The sequence below is a fragment of the Hermetia illucens genome, chromosome 6 (genome assembly GCF_905115235.1).
Source record: "Hermetia illucens chromosome 6, iHerIll2.2.curated.20191125, whole genome shotgun sequence".
In the NCBI taxonomy this organism is placed as follows: Eukaryota; Metazoa; Arthropoda; class Insecta; order Diptera; family Stratiomyidae; genus Hermetia; species Hermetia illucens.
Genome location: NC_051854.1, coordinates 77,432,280 through 77,453,901, shown reverse-complemented (window position 1 = coordinate 77,453,901; position 21,622 = coordinate 77,432,280). Strand labels below are relative to the sequence as shown.

Below are 21,622 nucleotides of genomic sequence, written 5' to 3'. Positions count from 1 at the left end.
GAAAATGTAGCCAATTTCCGTTTTACTCCACCTATTATACTATAAAATGTAGGAAGTTGAGACAATTGTTTGATGAACGTATTCATAAGTACGAGGTCATGAGTGTCCTCAAAATCGATTGTATGCTCGCCAACCTCATAACGGGCTCCAAACCCCTTCCCTCCATGGCACCTGTTACCGTCTGTCTTTTCACCCACATGACTATTAAGGTCACCTGTAATGATGATATAGTCATCAACAGGTACTTTTCAGGTCAATGCATCGAGAAGTTGCCAGAAGGCATCTCTCTCGGCATCAGGTTGACCTGCCTGTTGTGCGTACGCGGTGAAGAAGTGAATAGTACGATCAGCTGATATAATGGTGAGCCTTATCAGCCGGTCATCAAACCGTTCGACTTCTTTAATGTCATCATGAAAACCCTCTGAGATCGCACTGCTAAAATCTTATTAGTGTGTTGGCTACCAAAATAGAGAAGTTTGTACCCATTTTTACGACGCTACTAAGTCGCAGCTTTTGGCACCAGACCATCGGGCATCTTGCAGAGCGCAGATATCAATGCCCCTTTTGTGAAGGGCTGTTGCGAGTTCCTCTTTCCTTCCAGTTAGGATGCCAAAATTTAGCGTGGAGAGTGTGACACTAAATAGACTACAACCCAATGTCGACACACTATGCACCAAAATGTTTTGGTAAATACCAACATTGTCTTTTTTATTTTGTTATGTAAATTCTAAGTTAATCAAGGGAAAGGTAAGCAGACGAAAACTTTTTCGACAGATTGTTTGTCATACCGGGTACTTTTGGGAGCACCCCGCAGGACAATGTCATCCACTGTATCCTTCATGCATGGGTCACAGTTCCGACCTTCGTATTTCGTATCAATAGGTATACCCGTGTCGAAGACCTATCTTTATGTTTTAACACAAAACCTTACAAATTTTGCGTTTAAATGCATAATTCATTCCAGGCGAATCAGTGTTTCATATTTATCTAAACTGATAAAACGATTATTCGATGTCTATCCATTTTTACGTAGCTTATCGTAATTCAATTAACGCAATTCGTCAGATTCCAATCGATATTTTCAAGCGACAATTATTCAAGGCCGCAATTGCGCCATTTCCGAAGTCTTCTCACCACGGCCACAACCCACCAGTTGCCGGTATCCGACTACGCGAAAATCATCATCGCGAAACAAAGATGGCGCCGTGGTAGTGCACAAGTGACAGCCGTCGTCGGTGATTGATTTTTCTTGTTTCCCCCTCGAACACTCTCGGGAGCCGGACGAGAAATTATTGTGCGCGAAATCCGAGGATCCGAACAATTCGAAATTTTTGAAAACCGCAAGATTCCGCAGCGATACCATGTTTGTGCCGTCGGTGAGGTTGACTCGTAAGGTTGCGGTTACGTAAAAAGTTGTGGTCGCCGAGTGTTGGGACGGCCACTGGCCGTGCGGGAGCAAGGAAGCCCAGGGAAAAAGTTCTACTCATGGATTCGCCTTTCAGGTGGAAAATCGATTTCATGATTTGAAGTGTCAATGCGGGGAGGTTTTTTATTTCACTTGTGGTGCACGCCTCCCGTGTTTTTGTTTTATTGAGAAAATATTGTAAGTACGGCCGAAGATACGTGACTGGCTGTCGCGTCGGAAAATCGATATTTACACTTTGTTTTCTATTCCTTTCTGGGTGCGTGTGCAGTAGAGGAATGGAGGTAACGTCGGAAGCAAACGGGCTGGACGTCATCCAGAGTATGATTGACATCTCGGCAGATCGATTGGAGGGGCTCCGGACGCAATGTGCGACAAGTGCTTCGCTGACCCAGCAGGAAATCCGCTCGCTGGAGACGAAACTGGTAAGAATGTTCTCTGAATTGTTGTTGACCAAGGCGCGGCTGCCTGAGCGGATACCGAGCAGTGGACTGGCCACTTCGAGTGCCGAGTTGCGTCAGTGGTTGCGGGTGGTGGGCCTCAGCCAGGAGTCGCTGAATATATGTCTGCAGCGACTCAACACGCTGGAGCAACTTCTCGAGATGTCCGAGACCGAATTGAAACAGATGCTATCGAGCAACGCTAATCTGAGGGAAGAGGAGCATCGCAGGCTTAGTTGCGCTATTCAAAACCTCCGGAAGTGTCGTGACTCTCTGCGGGATGGTAACAAGGAGCCCGACAACTTGTACTGGGATTCATGGGACCGGCATCACCACGTTCATCATTACAGGAATTTGAATAACGCCGCGGGGTTCGCTTCGCCTCGTAACTATCGGACGGCTGTGAAGCAGGCACACAAGGCTAGGCAGTCTCCGGTTGGCGGCAGCGGCGAACAAATTGTGCAGTCGCCGTCGGCCATCACCACCCCCGAGGATGCAATGCACAGTTCGACGCACACGTTGACACCATCTCCGTCACCCCCGAACTCCCCGTGCTTGAACACCCTTAGCAGCAGTAGCGGAAACAACAACTCAAACCAGAAGTTGACACACCGCAAGTCCGGTACGCCTCCACCAAAGAAAAAGCATCAAACCCTACTCCCACATCATCCCTCGACCCCGTCGCACACTCCAGCTTCACAGACTGCTGCATCGATGACGGGAAGCGGCAATAACATCAATCAGGACCCGATGGCACCGCTGACCAAGTCCAAGTCGCACGAGTCGCAGCTAATGCAAGACAACTCGCAGCCTGGCACCGGGAATAACAACAGCAACAACAACGTGCAGCAGCAGAAGCCGCAAACCACGGCCCAAACGACGACGTATCCACACCATCCGATCCCCCGAACCCGCCTCCATACGGAACCAGGTCCGGATTTGCCATCCCAGGTCCATCATTACCCCTACAACACGGAGGTTGTGGTGGAGAACACAAATAACTTGACAGTTCCTCGGTCGCCGTGCACGCCGATTGTATCGCTGGGCATGGGCCACCAAATCACGCATCGCTTCACGAAGGTGTTTAAAGTTATGTCGACCTGTGATCTCTGCCAGAAGCAAATGTTTTTTGGTCTGAAGTGCAAAGAGTGTAAATATCGATGCCATAAAGACTGCGAGCCCAACGTGCCCCCGTCCTGCGGTCTACCCCGGGAATTCGTTGACGAATTCAAGCGGACGTTGCAGTCAGGAGATGTTTTCTTGCCTAACACGTCGCCGAACTTGGGCAGTCGGAGTGGTTACTTGACTGCCGGTCGGATGACGAAGAATCCAATCGCTGCATATCACGCCCCGGACAGTAGTTCACCGGGGTCGAGTTGCAACAGCTCGTCGCCCTCTAGTCCGGCCTTATTTAACGTTCACCACCAACACAGTCAGCAACATGCTGTAACGCAACTGACGACCCCTTCGTCAGCGCAGAAAACAGCAAGTCAATTCAACTTCCCCGAAGTGTCGACCTCATCAACCCATCCAACACACCAGCATGCAGTTCACCACCCCAAAGGTTTGAGCGGTGCACTTGATTCTCCACTGACTACGGTGAGCAGCGCCAATTGCAGCAGTACCGGGACAAACTCCAGTAGTAATTACCAAGCAAATGCGCATAACAAAGTGCAATACAATGTGAATAACAATGCAATGCCGGCCCCGCTGTCGGAGCTTGTGGATACGCATCGTAGCAACGACAGTGACAAAACCGTGTCCCTTTCTGGGAGCACCAGTGCAAGTACGGATTCCGACAGAACTCCAGTACGGCTTGATTCCACTGAGGAAGGAGACTCGGGTAACTGGCCACGGCAGAATTCTCTATCACTAAAGGAATGGGACATCCCCTACGGAGATCTCAAATTATTGGAGGAGATTGGAAAAGGTCGATTTGGAACAGTACATCGAGCACTTTGGCATGGAGACGTCGCTGTGAAGCTCCTGAAAGAGGATTATCTCAACGATGCACAGACACTAGATGCGTTCAAGCTGGAGGTGGCCACTTTCAAGAAAACTCGGCATGAGAACTTGGTTCTCTTCATGGGCGCTTGCATGAACCCGCCCTTCCTGGCCATCGTCACTTCCTTGTGCAAGGGAAACACTCTGTATACCTACATCCACATCCGAAGGGATAAGTTCAACTTGAACCGGTCGACGCTCGTGGCCCAGCAGATTTCACAGGGCATGGGCTATTTGCATGCTCGCGGCATCTTCCACAAAGACCTTCGGACAAAGAACATCTTCCTGGAGAATGGGAAAGTGATAATTACGGATTTCGGCTTGTTCAGCTCAACAAAGTTAATGTACTGTGATCTAGGTTTATGTATACCAAATGGCTGGCTTTGCTATCTGTCACCCGAGCTGGTACGCACGCTGACTCCACATCGGCCCAGCGACGAGATTCTACCGTTCTCAAAGTCTTCGGACGTGTATTCGTTCGGGACGGTGTGGTATGAATTGCTGTGCGGCGAGTTTCCGTTCAAAATGCAGTCATCCGAGGCAATCATCTGGCAAGTGGGACGAGGCATGAAACAAACACTGGCTAATTTGCAAACGTCGCGGGACGTTAAGGATATTCTGATGTTCTGCTGGGCTTTCCAAGCAGACGACAGACCTACTTTCTCCAAACTCCTAACGCTTCTCGAACGCTTGCCGAAGAAGCGGCTAGCACGGAGCCCATCGCACCCGGTTCAGCTGTCGCGATCGGCCGAGTCGGTTTTCTAGGAGAGTGCCATTTGCAACTTCGATTTGATGTCATTTACCACTATCTACTAAGACATGTGTGTGCGTATGTTACTATTTGCTGACGAGGGAGCGCGCAACAGGGCAGAACACAGATGCGAACGGCGATGGTCACATATAACGACGAGTGCTACTTTTTAGCCATAAGATACAAAAGAAATTTTCTCGCCTTTTTATAAGTAACATATAAGAATATGTAATCTATGAACGATTGCGCTTCATTCTAATATTGTAAAACCATGTGTACATTACGAACAACTTAACCCACAAACACACATCACACGCTCCGAGCGGGAGCCACAATTAAGCAAGATTATATACCAAAATTCTACATCATTCCTTAACGAGTATAAGATTATTGTGTAAAGTTATAAATGAAAGCAAACTAAAGTACATAAAATATTCTAGATATATACAAACGTAAACATCTATGAAGTGTATTTCGATTTAAGGGAAACAAAAAGCAACCATTATGAGGTGCGAATTAAACAAATCATGCAGCATGATAAGACGAACATGTTATTGGAAGCACATATAAACGTGAAAATCACGCAAAGCAAAACAAATTACGATATACATAATCTAAACTAAGAGTTGACTATTTCGCGACAAGGATTTGTCATTGTAGGAGACACTTCTACGGAACGAATTTGTTGAACATTTTAATTGAAGTAAGAAATATTTTTTATTTAAGGAAGCAAATGCTACACAATTGAACGAATGCGCCAACCAATGTGAGAGATTTGTTTGAGGATACGAACGAAGAATAAAACTATTAAAATATATACTCATATTACATGAAAATGTATTGTTTTCCTATTTCGGTGGTTTCGTTGCGAATTTTCAGTGCAATTTCACAAAGTGGTAAGAAAAGCGGTCCTTTATGTAAAGATTGCTCTGCTTTGGAAGAGGGTCACTGCTAAGAGTCTTGGTGCAACGCCAAGCTATCATAGTGGGGGTAATTGGACATCTGGAATTCATTTTCAATGATCTCTAAATGACGAAATACTATAAATAGTTTTATACTGCTTTAGACCATATTGCTGCTAGCTTTACTATGTTCAGTGCCAAGTTATTTGAAAGGCTTCATCTCTTAACTTAAACAAATCATTGTGAATCAAAATCTGATACCAGCACACCAATTTGGCTTCTATGAAACCCATTCCACAAATCAACAGATGCACAGGATTTCGAATTAAATTAGGTGCGATCTGCCAGTTTTCTCGATATCGGCCAGGCATTCGATACCGCTTAAGCTGCCTTGTTTAAAATCTGGGAATGCAGTTATCTCAACACCAAGATCAAGTTGAGACTGTTCTGTCGCATGCGAACATCGCGGGAAGTCGTGGAGGGAGTTAAAGGGCATTTCAGGTAACCACGAATGATGGCGCGTAGGTGTGATTGATGCGCTATACTCAACCAAGGGGTGAATGGCAACCATATATATCAACGATTATGAGATCTCCTCCCTTGCCCAAACCGATGAAAAACCTGGGTCAAAGGAGTCTCGTTACTCTGGGGAAAAAAGCTTGGAATAGAAATTCAATCTAGAAGAGTCATCCTCCCTTTTATTCGTATCCGTCGCGGGAAGGTAATCATTTCAAGGGCGGATAGTACGTTCTACGCAGCTTATTATGTCTGCGTCGAAAGTTTACCCCGATTGCAAAAACTTGGAGGGAAATGTAAGCAGGTTTCGGAGGAACCAAAAGGGAATCTCATGCTGGAGCTGAAAAAATCCGAAGAGAACAAAAGCGAAGGCTTGCGCAGTCCAGTAAAAATTTACTTGAGGGAAAGTGCTGCCGCGAATGCCTAAAAGCATGGGATCGCTATACAGGCTACCTCCAAAGCAAAAAACTGCATTGCCTTAGCAAAGCAGTTTAAGCTGTACAACTTACAGGAGGCATCCATTATAAGCCTCAGAAAGGCGTATTTAGGCACACAAACGGCGACCATCCGCCAACCAGCAGAGGAAGCGTACAAGCTGGTGAATGTCGAGAAGGTTTGTATTGGATAAGGTAAGATAAGATAAAATTTCTTTGAATATATGTCTCAAGCGAGGACATGCAGAAGTGTAGTTGATTCAGATGATTTGAGTAAATGTGTGCATGTTGTAGGATGAAAAGGAAGGCCTGGACAGTGGGCATATTGCCGGAAGCGGCAAGTATCCTGAGTTCAAAAAGGCACCAAATGCAATAGGAAAATGAGATGATCCAAATTGACCTCGATCACTGTAGGGTCGCTGAAGACCTGCTCTCGAAGACCACCCATGAAACGGAAGTGCATGGTTCTACACTAACCTTGGATAGCCAATTCTACAGGTGGGGCACGCAGTGACCAAGCCATACAGGAATGTATGAGACAACCCACAAGTGGGTTCGTATGGGTAAAAATAGATAGCATACATGTCTATAGTTGCTAAGCTCCCCCAAGCCTGACGCCTGAATTTGAGAACATGTTGGACAGATTGGTCCTGGAGGCAAAAGAACAGAGACCAGAAGCCACCACCGGTGACTTCAATCCATATTTTTTGTAGTACGCACCCACTTGATGACAGACCGGACCAAATGGGAAGCCCCTTACTTCCTCTCTTGTGGTCCACGGACTCCTTTTTTTTTTGGGTTAAACCTTCAAGTTTTCCAAACAAGTTGACTGACGTTTCGTCCAGGGCAGAGGCAACTCATCAGACGCTGCCGCCCGGTCCGTCATCAAGTGGTTACGAACTCAGGACTCCCAGCATCCTCAACAAAAATTCACTTCGGCCTGGTTTAGGCCTGAACTTTCGCTTCAATATGTTTCGTACTCATAATATATTTGCGATTATATATAAATGGAGCGATTACCACCTGTCGTTACTTTCGGTCACGCTGTTTCCAGGACAGAGGTGAGGCAGCGTCAGGTCAGCCAGTCAACTTTTTCGTTGCATATGCCACAGAATAGAAAAGTTCACTGCCGAATGTACGAGAGTGTTGTCTCTTGGAGGCTTCTTTGCGGTTATATATCATATTGGCTAAGTCAGGTTAATACTTACCGGAAAGGAGGATCCTTGTCGATTATGGATCTGATTTTTGGTAGCCCTTGGAAGTTCGAGATATGTTCTGGACCTTCAGTAAACACAAACATTCGCAGTGATCGCCAAGTGACTTGAAGAACGAGCCAAGCCGTCCAAGAATGAAGAAAACGTGAATTTGATCTGCGAAAGCGATTGTCGAGCAAACATTCATAGATCTGTGGTTGGACCAGGACACTACACCAGGCACACCCTCGGAGATAGCCTTCTATATCACGGAGTATATCGCGACAGCATGCGACGCATCGATGCCGCCACGCTACACCTTCCTCCGCTGAAGGCCCAATTACTGGAGAAACAGTCAACTGTCTGATCTTGGGAGCAGCTCAGAGAGCAATATACAGAATTAACTAGCTACACAGCGAAGCAAGAGGAACTGCTTCAAACAACTCTAGGCAGAGGCCGATATAGACCCATCGGGTAGCGCCTACCGGGTCGTAAGAAAGAACATTCGGTGAGATTAGCTATGATCTCGCACAAGCTCTCACGGGATATAGCAGATACCGTATATACTTCTATAGTTTTAAACTGTACAGCTCACCCAACTGTCCCAGCCGCGGCCGTATTCCGAAGCACCCGAACATGTCTTCTTCCATTGTCTTAGATTTACATAGAAAAGCAAGGATCTAGAGGAGACTTTGGGAAGAACAGTAGCACCGGAAAGTCTAATTGGGAAAATGCTTGCGTGCCAGTAGTACTGAAATGCAGTTAACCATATGGTAAAGTGGACTCAATGCAGACTGAGAGAAGCAGAGGAGGCGAGAATGGAGTAGTTAGGAATGGAATCGATAGGCGAAGGGAGAGGATAGAGGCATGTCTATCGCGCGATGTCATACTTTACGGAGGTTAGTGGGTAAAAACCCCACTCGCTGGGACATGTGTACCAGTTTCTTTTGAAGATTTCATTTCCAGGAAAAAAGGGCAGACAGACAGATGAACAGACAGGGAACTAATTTTAATTAGGTTATGTTCTCAAAAAATGATTGGATGGCTCTATTTTTGTGCTGTGTTTTAAATTATACTGTTCTAAAAAAAATATTTCAAAATATTAACTCTCATATAATACCCGGAAATTCATAGATTTTCAAATTATTATTCAAGTGTTTTTTTTCAACATAATCATACCAAAATCAACTGACATAAACTTTTTGTTTTAATACCTAAATTCAAAATAAAACTTTATGAAAAGCAAATCTACAAAGACTCAAAGAGTGTATTTTTTCTCATCATCAACAGCGGAAAAAATTGAAAATATTTCAGTAATAACAATAATTTCGCTTGTTCGCTGTGCAATATTTTAACAAAAGAAAAACACCAACACCTGAGAGACCAATCATGGAACACGATGTTGCTGTGTCAAACCACCACCAGTTGACGCGGTTGGCGTCGGATAATGAAGTATAAATGTTCTTACATTTAATGAAGGGGTCATTTCAGTTTTGACTATCGTTGTGATAACAGTGAATAAAAAGTAAAAAAGGATGAAAAAGAGTCAAGAACGTATACTTTTTATGTATAAGTTCAAACTCGGTAATAAAGCAGCTGAGGCGACCAGGAACATTAACGGCGGCAGTTCAAAAAATTCCGGTCAGGCAACGTAAACCTTAAAAATGAGCCACGTGGACATCCACGACCATCGATTGACAACGACGGGCTGCGTTTGCTAGTCGAACCTGCCACACGTCAGTCTGTGAGAGACATTGCAGAGAAACTGGGCGAACACTATTCGACACTATTCGCTTGCAACAACTTGGAAAAGTGAAAAAGCTCGAGAAATGGATTCCGCATGCACTTACGGAGCAAAACATGGTGCTTCGAATGGAAATTTGCAGTTCTTTACTCTCCCGCAACAGAAGAATTCCTTTTGCAGGGAATAGTGACATCTGATGAAAAGTGGATAGTATACGACAATCGTCGACGATCAGCACAATGGCTAGGTGCTGATGAACCACCGAAGGATATGCCGAAAGCGAGCCTCCATCCGAAGAAGGTAATGGTGACTGTTTGCTGGTATACAGCTGAAGTTATCCACTAATCTTTTTTAGCATCTGGAGAAACGATAAATGCACAGAAATACTGTGTATTCACGGCCGAAATTAGTCAACAGAGATGATGTGATACTCCTTCACGACAATGCACGACCTCATGTATCCAGAACAACGGTTCAAAAGTTGAACGAATTTCAGTATGAGACTCTGCCTCATCCACCATATTCACCAGACCTTTCGCCAACCGACTACTACTTTTTTTAAGCATTTGGATCCCTTTTTGGCGGAAAACCAATTTAGGAATGAAGAGGCCACCAAAATTGCCTTCGACGAGTTTATCAATACTCGAAAATTGGACTTCTACGAAACTGGCATACATGCTCTTGTATCTCGTTGAGAGAAGTGTTTCGAATCGAGTGGGACCTATTTTGATTAATTAAATAAATTTTTGTAAACTTTACAGTCGTTTCAAATGTTAGTACCAAATCGGCCATTTCGTGTGCAACAACCTAATAGGTGCAACTGCAAGCTATTATAGTGGGGGTAATTAAACTAATTCTCAAGTATTGGATATTTGCAATTCATTTCCAATGATCTCTAAGTGACGAAATACTATAAATAGTTCTATACTGCTCACACCATATTGCTGCTAGCTTTACCATGTCCAGTGCTAAGTTATTTGAAAGGCTTCATCTCTTAACTTAAACAAATCATTGTCCATCGAAATCTGATACCAGCTTTTAAGAGCTAAATACTTTATCTTTTTATGATATTAAATTATATGTAGCACTTAATTATATACAACATGAAATTAAATTAATATTAAATGCCGCAATAGCCAATCTCGAAGACAGAAGACTCTCTATTATTTTCTTTTACGTCCTGCCGTCAAGTCAAGGCACTCTGCTCTCCACTCCTGTGCCGAGGTCTAAACTGAGTGGAGAGCGCTGGTGGCGTCATCTGAAAAATAAATTTCGAATGCCGCGAATCCTGCTGCGCCACATCACTCCGCCCCCAGATGAAACCGAGGGGTTTCAACGACTGAATCCGCAACTGTGTTCCCCATCAGTTTTTGAAGCGAACGCGCCGTTGTTTTGGGGTACACACGGGCTTCAGCCTGGACAAGGAGACCGCCTTTTTGTGTCCACCGATCTCGAGCTGGAAAAAATGTTCTCCCCGCTCGAGAACGCGGTACGGGCCTTTATAAGGAGGCTGCAGCGGCTTCCGGACGGCATCCGTCCTGACCAGCACGTGCGTACACATGTCAACAAATGCACAGGATTTCGAATTAAATTGGGTGTGATCTGCCATTACACAAAATTCAATACGAAATAGTCGTTGTAGATGTAATTATGTTTTGAAAATTGTAAGAAATCGAATTATTATTATTATTCTGTTAAGGAAAATTCGCATCGCGTCCTTGAAGAACTATTGTGCCCCTTTTATTGGTTATAGTGTACCTATTGATCATAGTATTTCAAGCAGGCCTATAACCGTTAGGAACTTTAGTATGTTCCCTACTTCCAGATCGTTCAGCTTTGCATCTGGTATTAAGTGTTCTGCCAGATACCTCGACCTACTTTGCACAAGTCCCAGGACGTGTATAGAGGTTTCGTCACACTCAGCACAAAACCTGCAGGCAGGGTCCGTAGATATCCCTAGCTTTCCTAGGTGATAGTTCAGCCGACAATGACCAGTAAGAATTTCCACTATGATTCGGAGGTTCTTTTTGGTGAGGTTTAAGCAATCCTTTGTGCGTATGGGTTCGTATCCCCCAATAAGCACTCTAGACTGCTACATCCCTGGTAGGCCCGCCCTTTCCTTAGATTCATAGCCATGAAACCGTTTCCGATTCCACAGAAGGGTTCTGGCCCGTGTAAAGACGTCCCTGCTTCCTTCTTGGCTAGCTCGCCCGCTGCCTCGTTGCCTTCCAACCCAGCATGACCTGGAACCCAAAGTACCAGACCTTGTTGGACGAGCCGAGTGTATTCAGTCTCTCAAGGCATTCCCATACCAGTTTAGTTTTGGTTGGACCTAAGTGCCTTGATCGCTGCTTGGCTATCGGTGAGAATAGCTATGTTCTGCCTCCTATAGTTCCTTTCCAGATTAAAGGAGGCACATTTGTCTATGGCGCATATTTTCGCCTGGAATATGCTAGTGTACCTGCCCATTTGCTCAAAGTACATTTTCCTTGGACTAATGACACCGGCACCCGCTCCCTCTGCTGTGAGGGATCCGTCAAATACAGATATATCAAAGATATATTCAACACAATAAAATCTTTATATGTAAATTGAGTAAATAGTAGACGACGAACATATGAAGCAGTCATAAGTTTTAAGTGAGCTTCTTCCTCCAAATATTAGTTTAGTGGCAACAGGAACTATTTAACAACAGTGTCTCCTCATATTGCTTCGAGAAAACAAAAGCATTGGTATATAATGAGGACTTTTAGGTCCAATGCAATATACGGGTACTCATCGTCAGCTGCACTACTTCTGGTTCAGAATAAAATGGAAATATTAACTATGAAAATAATACCCTTTAAAATAGTTCATTAGGGAAAATGGAATCAAAAAACGAATTGAAAACGCATCAGGTTGCTAGGATTCTAATTAATCATTAAGAAAACTACATTAAAAGACCTATTTTCACGTATCTTTTGAGATTTTTTAGTAGGAAAAATTAATTGAAGTGCAATCTAATTTAGGCATTATATTACTCAAATTACGCGACATTATTCCAACTGCCAGATGTGTACCGACTTTTTTATCTGAAGAAGCTTTTAATTTTTTTCAAGGTGCTGAAAAAAAAAGTTATCAATTTTCAAAACTCTTTTTTTACAAATAATGCTAAAAAGCACCCTTCAAAATATGATATTGTCCCAAATGTTGGTTAATATTCTTGGAAATTTTATAAAGAATTATATCTTTAAATTCATAATTTCGATATTAGACGCCGGGCGTATTCAGGAAGGCGTTTTGTCTTGCATTTGTATAGTGTTTGGTGTTTTATCTGTATTATATTTGGAGTTGATTGTCAAGTTTAAATAAGTATTATTATTATTATTTAGGTGCATAAATGTTCTAAAGAAAAGATTGTTCTAAATAAAAATAAAACTAGGTAGCTTGCTCCTACTACTTACTTGCTTCCTACTACATAGTAGGAAAAGATTGTTGGTTTACAAGTGCTATTAAGAAGGGAAAGAAACCGTATACTCCTCCGCGATCAGGATGGCATAAGCTATGCCTAGAAATATGCTGGGCACGCCTGAGACGCCCTAAACAGTCTTCGACAAGTGTATTGTATTCAAAAGCTGTCGGGGCTTGGTCATATAAGAGGAAATCTCCACTCAAAGGTCACGTCACTTCACCCTCAATCAACCAGAAAGGATCGGATTATAGGTCCTCGCTTACCCCTACAGCCTTTACATGTCTTACCCGCACTATCAAGAATCTACCGTTCAGCATTTAAAAGAACCGAAAAACGAATGATGACTACAAAATGTCCTGTCGACGTAGGCTAATCTTTAGTTTATACGAAAAACTTTTGTATAACAGCAAACTCTATAGAAGCATATGTTGGGAAAATGTTGAAGATGTGAGGTTTGATGATCTTCTACAGAATACAGACTTTGTTTAGTTTTAAGATAAGAGCAGATTTCTATATCTGAAGCGATAGAACAGTTGGAATCGAAATAAGGTAGCGTCATGAACAATTGCTGCAATATTTTTTTATCTAAATGTTGAAAGGAGTAGATTTTTTTAGTTAACAATACTTTAATGCCACTTGACTAGAAGGTGAAAAATTTGCATTGAAATAATAAATATTCCCATGAATTTTGGGATCAACTAAGCGTAGGTCAGGCCTCAGGGAACTGGGGTAGGGGCTGTATCCCCGAGGATACACCCGTTTTTGATTATTGCAATCCGCTCCCTTGCACACGATGCGCTGGTGAGTTTTTCATGGAGAATACACATAACCAATCAGTGGTGAAGCGTATGCCGTCGGCAACTTTCCTTCAGAGGAACGTCAGCAAAGGCGTCAAAAACGGGCTGATGGAATTGGAGGAACTATTGGATCGCATCTCCTTCTATAGGTGAACGTGGAGAGCAGCAGAAGACGAGCAGAAACAGCCGCACTCCCCGCTGAGAACGCTGTGGAGATAGCCCACTCCAAAGCGAACTGGGGAAAAGCGGAAAGAGGACGACGTGCCTGAAGAAAACTTTATCAAAGTAGTTTCCAGGGCCCAAAAAAAGAAAGCGAAGAAGGAAAAAAGGAAATTACTGACTACGCCGCCATAAACCCGTCTGCCCAAAGACAAAGAGGCTGCAAACCAAAAGCCAGAAGCAGAAGAGACGAGGAAGTAAAGAAGGACTAGACGATCGGCTCTGCTCATTAAGCCGACAGAAGGCAAGACATTCACGGAAGTCCTGAACCTGAAGACAACGAAGCAGAGATGTCTTCATTATGTAAAACGAGCAGTGGCGGAGTCCTCGTCGAACTGGGTCCGAAGACGACTAGCAAGAATATGTTCTGCGCTCAAGCGATCAAGGGGTTATTCGGGGAGCTCTTGTTTCCAGCGTAGAGCCCATGTGTTATCTAGAAATCAGGGATCTTAACTGCTTCACAGAAAAGGTCGAAGTGGAGAGGCGATAAAGCGTAAATGTCCAGAGGTAACCAATGCCCGGATAGGTATCACCTCTGTAAATGCTCAAGGCCAGATACTCACCGTGGTGGAAGTCCAAGAGCAATATGGGAGGAAACTCAGCAGCGGGACAATCAAAATTGAATGGGTAATATGCAGGGTAACAATGCGGATATTCCTCACAAGGTGGTGCAGCTGTCTGGACTATGGGCACACGTCAGCAACTTGCAAGGGACCGAACAGAAGGACAGCATGCCGAAGATGCGGCCTAGTAGGTTATCAAGCGACGATCTGCAATGAAAGCGAAAGTTGCGTTCTCTGCAGGGGTCGTGGCGCGTCTGATGAGAGCGTCGCACACACTGCAGGTTCGGGATGGTGTCCAATTTTTAGGGCGGAATGGGAAAGAGCTAGGGTGTGAATGGCATGATCCGCATTTTACAAATTAACATGCAGACCTCTGGAACGCTTCCTACGATAGTCTGCTGAGACTCGATATCACCGAAGAATCGCGCCTGGTGGGTTATGCAGATGACGTTGCAACACTTGTTGCCGGACGCACTGTTCAACAGGTGCAAAGCAGACTTGAGATATTTATGCGACGGAAGCGAATGGATGACTGCTCACGGTTTCAGTCTTGCGCTGGAAAAACCGAGTTAGTCATCTTGACCAGAAGGAGAATCCCGACCCTGCGTCCCATATCGATCGGTGAGTTGACTATAGAGTCAAAACCAGCGGTTAAATACCTTGGTTTAATGCTTAATAATTAATGGTTTAATGAACTTCTTTGAGCAAATCAAAGCAGCAGCGGATAGTACTGCACCTGGAGTCGCGGCCTGAAGTCAGCTAATGGCGAATATTGGGGCCCTATATTTACTAGGAGACGTCTCCTTATGGGAGCAACGCAGTCGGTTCTGCTCTATGGCGCGGAGGTATGGGCTGATGCCCTTGACATGGAGGTGCATCGTAAGTGCCTTGCTCAAGTGCAGAGACGGGGAACTTTGCGAGTGGCATCCGCTTATCGCACTGTCCAAACCCGCCGTAATGGTGATCGCGGGAATGATCCCCATTGCCCTCCTTGCCAAGGAGCCTACCGGGTGGCAACTCTCTGGGCAAAATTAGCGAAGGGGCAGATGGACTGCGCGACTCATCGATAATTTACACCCGTGGCTGAACCGAACGCACGGTGAGATTGATTACTTCCTTACCCAACTTCTAAGCGGGCATGGAGGTTTTTTCCCTGCACAGGATTAGGAAGGTACGATCTCCTGATTGTGCGTTCTGCAATGGAGTGGCAGACGACGCTGAACACACCTTTTTCTCTTACGAGAGGTGGGACGGCTTTTGTCAGCAGCTTTATGCAGACACAGGGAAGATCTCTCTAGACAACATTGTCAGAGAGATGCTGAAAAGCGCTGACAGCGGGCTTTTTTGTGATTTTTGTTCCTTCCATTATCAAGCCGTTTGGTAGTTTGGCTCTTTCCTTGAAGAAATTTTGGGTAATATCAACACGTCTCAACTAGAGTAGTTGAGTCTATGCACATGGGTAAAATCTCGGTGTCCTACTGGAGAGATAAAACTTAAGAAGCACGCTCTCATCTCGCCGAAACCCTAGCATTCGGGTTAGCTCTAGCACATCCCGTCCGCTTTCATATATTATCTCGCGTAGTGGGTGTTCACGACTTGCAAACCTGTTAGGGGAGTTTGGGTAATTGACAGTCTTGGTGACCGTGTTGATGCTAAAGTGATGTAACGCTTTGTTCTTATCGTAACACCACGATAGGATTTTTGCTTCGATCCATGTCTAATATTATTTCACATTTGAAGGCCCAAATATGTCTAGAACACGATCAATTTTCAGAAATTATGCAATAACACTATATACAAGCGTCTGTCTCCGGAATTTTTTGTAGAGTTCTACTTGGATGCTAATGGATTTGTAAATTAAATTCTTTGCACATCATTTAATTTAGGCATACCAGCATTTGATCACTACGGCCTGTGTTTTCTAAGGAGTTAATACCGCCAAGAGCTAATTGGGAGCTATCTATTTTTATTTACTATATTACTTAATTGAAATGAACAATTAGATAGTCTAAAATTTTAGCGGCATTTATTCGATATAACATTACTCACCTTATAACCTGCTTCGTTTATTATACAATGAATCATTGCCACACCAATTAAATGTTGGAAGATTGAAATATGTTGACCAAGCACCGTCTCCAATGGAATGTGAAATTGCAAAGAAAACATGAGACATCCTTCGGGACTTAACCACTGCAAGTAAAAATGAGGATAAATAAAGGATTGAACAAGAATATAGCTCTTGGTATAATTTACCTGATTATTACTTCTGCCTTGAGCTGACGTCTGGCGACGTGGAATGACTGCAATTCCATTTGTTAATGTCAGTCCATTTATAATATGCATAGATGATGTCATAATCGGAGCATAAATAACAAGACGTCCCACGTTATTGGATTTTAGATTCTGCAAATAAATAATAAAATAAGAAAAAAGGATGCAAATTATTTTACGAAAAAAGAACAAAATTTAGTTTGTGAAATAAATGAACGTCTACCTACATCAAAATAATCCACAGTGGAAAAATCTTCTGGACAAGAATGTATCATTATTGGAAGAAGAGTTGAGCTAGCCTTAGGCGGTGTTTCATTTTTATCACAAAACTTGATGTTCAGTTTGGGCGTATTGATCATATTTTCGGAGACCATACTCGATTTTAGTCGATCTAGGAGCTCGAATTTTGACTGAAAATGGAAGAGTTCATATATTCCATATCAGACCGGAGATGAGGTGGAGCAAGTTAATTTAAGGATGGCAAGTAAATGGGTTGAAAGTTTTTTTAGCCAAAATTTTTTTTGGCAAGGTTTTTGTAAGGGGTGACATAAAAAATAGTTACCTCGTGCCGCCCAAGGAAGTACGCCGCTTTGTAAAGCTTCTCTACATCTGTACCGTTGAAATCCTGTTTAACATTTATGTTGAGTTGCGATTTAAGGAGATCGGAGAAAATTTCTAGGCGAGCTTTATTGTTTTGCTTCAGTATTGCGTATTTAGACTCATCGGCCTCAAACTGGCTTGGATCAGACTCTAAGTGAACCTATTTGGTGGAGAGCATATTTTAGTAGGACCAAAAATGTAAATATGTAAAATTCCCATGCTAATTACCTGAGAGAATACGAATTTCCCGCATGTTTTCATGCTGCTGGCTAGTAGTAAACTTGGTGTGTTCCATGTTTCTTCTGTTCCCAGTACTTTAACATCCAAACTATGCACCTCACCTTCCAGATCTTGCACCTCGATGGACCTTGGACACACTAGAGCTCTAAGCCGAAACCACCATGCCATGTTTTTTGTACACACACGAATAATTTAAAAACGCCGAGATAGAGAAAAAAAACGATCGGCAGGCAAGGTGTTTTCATGTTTTCGGTTTTTCAAATTTACGTGTGATTTTGGGGTGAATTTTGAAATGAAATGATATAAGGACGTTTGGATAGCGTTGAGGATATGAACAGGAAATGATATTTTTCCGATGAAATATGACGTTAGTCAAGACATAGGAAGAAGAGCGTTTTATAATAATCAAATGCGAATCGAAATCACAACATTAATATTAGCCGCCAACGTAAGATTATTAACATAAAAGAAAAAGGAAAGAAAAATAAGAGAAAAAACCAGTTAAAAAATTGTATTAACTTGTTAAATAAGATTTGAATAATATTTCGTTCGTATAATATGTGGTAAACTCTATGCGACATAAAATGTTTTTAAAGTTTTTGTGCTTTTAATTGTATAAGATACAACCCAAAGTAACATCGACTGAACATCCAAGTAGTTGCTTGTGTGTTATCTTGGAATTGGTGCAAAAAATGCATTTCATTAATGTCATATTTACTCAAAGGAACAAAAAACGTGGCTGTTAACTTCTCATATACTATACTTACGGTATACAGTGCCGTGTTGTTGATAAAAGCGGTAAAGCGTTCGATTTGTAGCAACAGTTTGTGATTCCCGCAACCAAATGAAATATATATTTATATACAAGGTTCTGACTTTCAGAATCAATTGGCAGCATTCAAATAAGCTAAGAATTTTCCGATTTTATTGCCAGCATCATTTTTAAAGCTCTCAGAATAGTCATGCTCAATATCAGCTGCCTGGCTCACCATAGTGCCGAGCAATTGCATATAAAATGTGTAAAGGTTTCTCCCCCAACTATGACAGGGTGTGTATTTACAATAAATGGGAATAATCCAACAAGATATTGCCTTCAGAAGCAAAAGAAAGATGAAAGCTTAGCCTACGCTTAAAACTAGAGTACGAGCAAGAGTCTAGTGGAACGAGCTGTAATGCAATTTCGATGCTATACCGAAATAACCTCGGAATATAAGAGCGGAAATAAAGTTCCGAGTACAGGGAAAGGCACTTCGAAAATGTCGGCGTCCTACACAAAGCCGTTCGGTAAATGATGTCAAGAGATGCGAAACAGTCCATAAGATCAGTAGAAAGTCTAACGACATATCGAGGAAGGTTCTGTATATTTTTAAGTAAGGGGGATTAAGAGATTGGAGCCAAATTGGATAGTCCAGACGGGAAAGTGTTTTTTTTTAAGGAGGGATCGGGTGATGGCGAAGTTGAACTTTTTGTAGGACAAGACAATCACAGTTACGGGAAGAAGACCAGAGGAGTACATATAGCTAGGGTTCGGTCATACTATTCCAATCATTAATTGTTGGCTCGTTGTTAATCACCAGGCATTGATTCGCTGCGACAAATCTTGAGTATAAGTTGTCGAAACACTTGTTGTAGTTGGTCATATTTTGAGCCCTCACTCCCCTATGTTTCACCCAATATCAAATATGAAACCAGTTTTGAAAAGTACTAATTAAGACCTTTCATTTGATACCCTACATGGCCACATTTTATGAAAAAAAAATGTTGCACCCTCCATTCACATGTACGAGGAGCCCCCCTTAAACTTAAAACAAAATGGCGCCACTTGCTGAATGTAAAGGGAACAGCATATCACATACTCTTACCAATTTTCGTAACAATTAGTCAAGCCGTTTCAGAATAAATCAGGTGTGATAGACACCGACTCGATTCTAATAAGGTTTTGTTTCACAAAAAACCTTAAAAATCGTAAGTTATTGCCGGCAAACCAGCGACATCGTCTGAAAGACCAAATCGCTTCAGACGGAAGACGATGCTGTGCTTGTGGTGGGACCAGCGGGGTATTGTCTACTATGAACTATTGAAACCTGGTGAAAATGTCGATGCCCACCGTTATCACCAGCGCTCAACTCGGAGATACTACCTCACCCCGCTTATTCACCAGACCTGGCTCCATCCGACTATCATCCGTTTTCATCGATGGACCACTCGTTCGCTGAGCATCACTTCAATTCGAAAATGGCTTGATGAGTGGTTTGCCTCGAAAGATCAACAATTTTATTGACATGGTATCCATAAATTACCCGAGAGATGGAAAAATATGTAGTCCCTAGTCCCTGCTACTAGTACTTTGAATAAAATTTTTTTTGCTTGTGTTTCTTGAAAAAAAAAAAATAGCGGATTTAAGCTTGCACAATTGACCTTTTGAGTTCACAGACTGATTAGTTTTTTCTGCTTTTCTTTTTTTGTTTGTGAGTCGCTTCTCCTTTCGATGGGGTTTATGATAGGCCTCTGCACATGCCCGCCTTCTTTGAGTTGATTTCTCTGCTGTCGAACCATTCTTTTTTGCGTCAGGGACCTATTATTTTTGTAGTTGTACCAATGATAATGTTCTTCAGGTGTTAATGAGTCATCTCCAGTAGTTACGGTTATTGCAACATCAATTTCCTCTTAATAGGTGTTATAGACTGTTATGGATGACTTCACTCTTACCTGATTGGCAGAAGGGATTCGGTTTAGTGTTATCCACCAGCACCATTTCCACGAAATTGTGATCCGTCTATATTGGATTCTTTGTTTCAAGATTGAAAGGTGGCGATGTTCGGTTAGCACGTAATCACTCTGGTTGAAAGCGATCCCGTTTAGAAGCCTAAGTTTGTTTGTGGATTGCTTTCGGTAAAATAGGTACTTCCAAAAATCATTTCGTGTAACACTACAAGTTGGATTATCTGCAATCCATTGTGTTTTTATGCAACCTCATTTTAATATACCTGCGTTGGGCTTCGTAGCATCGTAGAAAGTATCCTGATTCGACTCAACCGCATTCTCTGTAGTGTCGCGAACGTTAATTAGGCTTATCTTACGAAATTTGCCACGCAAATGCAGAGCGCATAGGCGTTCGGCTCATATTTTCAAAGCCGATAAAAGCAGGTTTCATTTTTTGACTGACTAGGAAACGTATTCCGAATATATGGTGTAGTGATTCTTCACCAGATCCCTGTCCGCCTTCTGCCCATCTTTTATAATACTGTGACATCAGCTCTATATTGAGACAGGGTATCGACTATCTGCTTGACAGCTCCTGTTCTGTACAGGCAATGCACTTTTCATGAGAAAATGCGTAAATCGGTTGCCTTTTTTCGTTGCCGAGTTCGTCGTTATGAAGTCCAATCTGTGTCAGCTCTACCCAATCCCTAATTTGGAAGACCAATTGGTGCACTTTCCCTCTTTTTAAGGTGCGTCCTCCGTCTCTAATTTTTCATTAAGAAAGAACTCCCAGCGACCACCATATGGAGATAGAGATAGGGTATGATAGTAGAACTGTCGGTGTTGGTTCGAGAGGCGTTTTCCATGTTATACACTCCGTCGTAATAACCAATCTACGTTTTCGCCCTGGAAACTACTATTTGAACAAATGTCTAATCAGACCGATTGCATCGCGACCACTAGAAGATTTAGGAGCTTCCTTCTGGACATGTGCAACAAAAGGATGCTGATACCAGTCTTGAAAATAGGTCGTAATTTAATGGTTGTTTACCTTTGCTTCCACTTTGACTCTGCTCCCACTCGTAAGGCCGGAAAGTTTCCCCCATTTAAAACACGCCGCTTTCATGATCCTGTTGTCATTCGGCAGTGGGAGAGCTATCTTGTTGACCCGACAGCACATATATTGAGGAGTCCACTAGAAGGTATTAATTAGCATGGACCACCATCAGAAGGGGTTTTTTATGACGCGACCACGTCCTGAAGGCAATAAGACCTGGCTTATTGCAGTAAGGTGTTAGCGGATTGATGAACTCAAGTTATTATTGCGGATAGGTGCGAACAAGATTCACTTGAGCTTGGATATTGTGA

At 43.0% G+C, this 21,622-nt stretch overlaps 2 protein-coding genes across 3 annotated transcripts in view; one reads left to right on the top strand and one right to left on the bottom strand.

The window, feature by feature from the left end:
• Positions 1–21,622, bottom strand: part of LOC119660409 (biotin--protein ligase) — an 82,003-nt gene that overhangs the window by 32,366 nt on the left and 28,015 nt on the right. Inside the window, exons 7-11 of one of the 2 annotated variants that reach the window (XM_038068947.1) lie at positions 17,540–17,678; positions 17,274–17,471; positions 16,939–17,121; positions 16,694–16,843; positions 16,487–16,630 (exon numbers count right to left, since the gene is read on the bottom strand). In XM_038068947.1, coding sequence (XP_037924875.1) covers positions 16,487–16,630; positions 16,694–16,843; positions 16,939–17,121; positions 17,274–17,471; positions 17,540–17,678 — 814 coding nt within the window. Of the gene's footprint in view, positions 1–16,486; positions 16,631–16,693; positions 16,844–16,938; positions 17,122–17,273; positions 17,472–17,539; positions 17,697–21,622 lie in introns of both variants that reach the window. The other variant, XM_038068946.1, reaches the window with a different exon arrangement.
• LOC119660410 (kinase suppressor of Ras 2) lies at positions 1,125–5,441 on the top strand. Its single transcript, XM_038068948.1, has 2 exons — positions 1,125–1,603; positions 1,695–5,441. Exon 2 carries the CDS (start codon positions 1,702–1,704, stop codon positions 4,630–4,632), a length of 2,931 nt encoding a protein of 976 aa, XP_037924876.1. The 5' UTR covers positions 1,125–1,603; positions 1,695–1,701; the 3' UTR covers positions 4,633–5,441.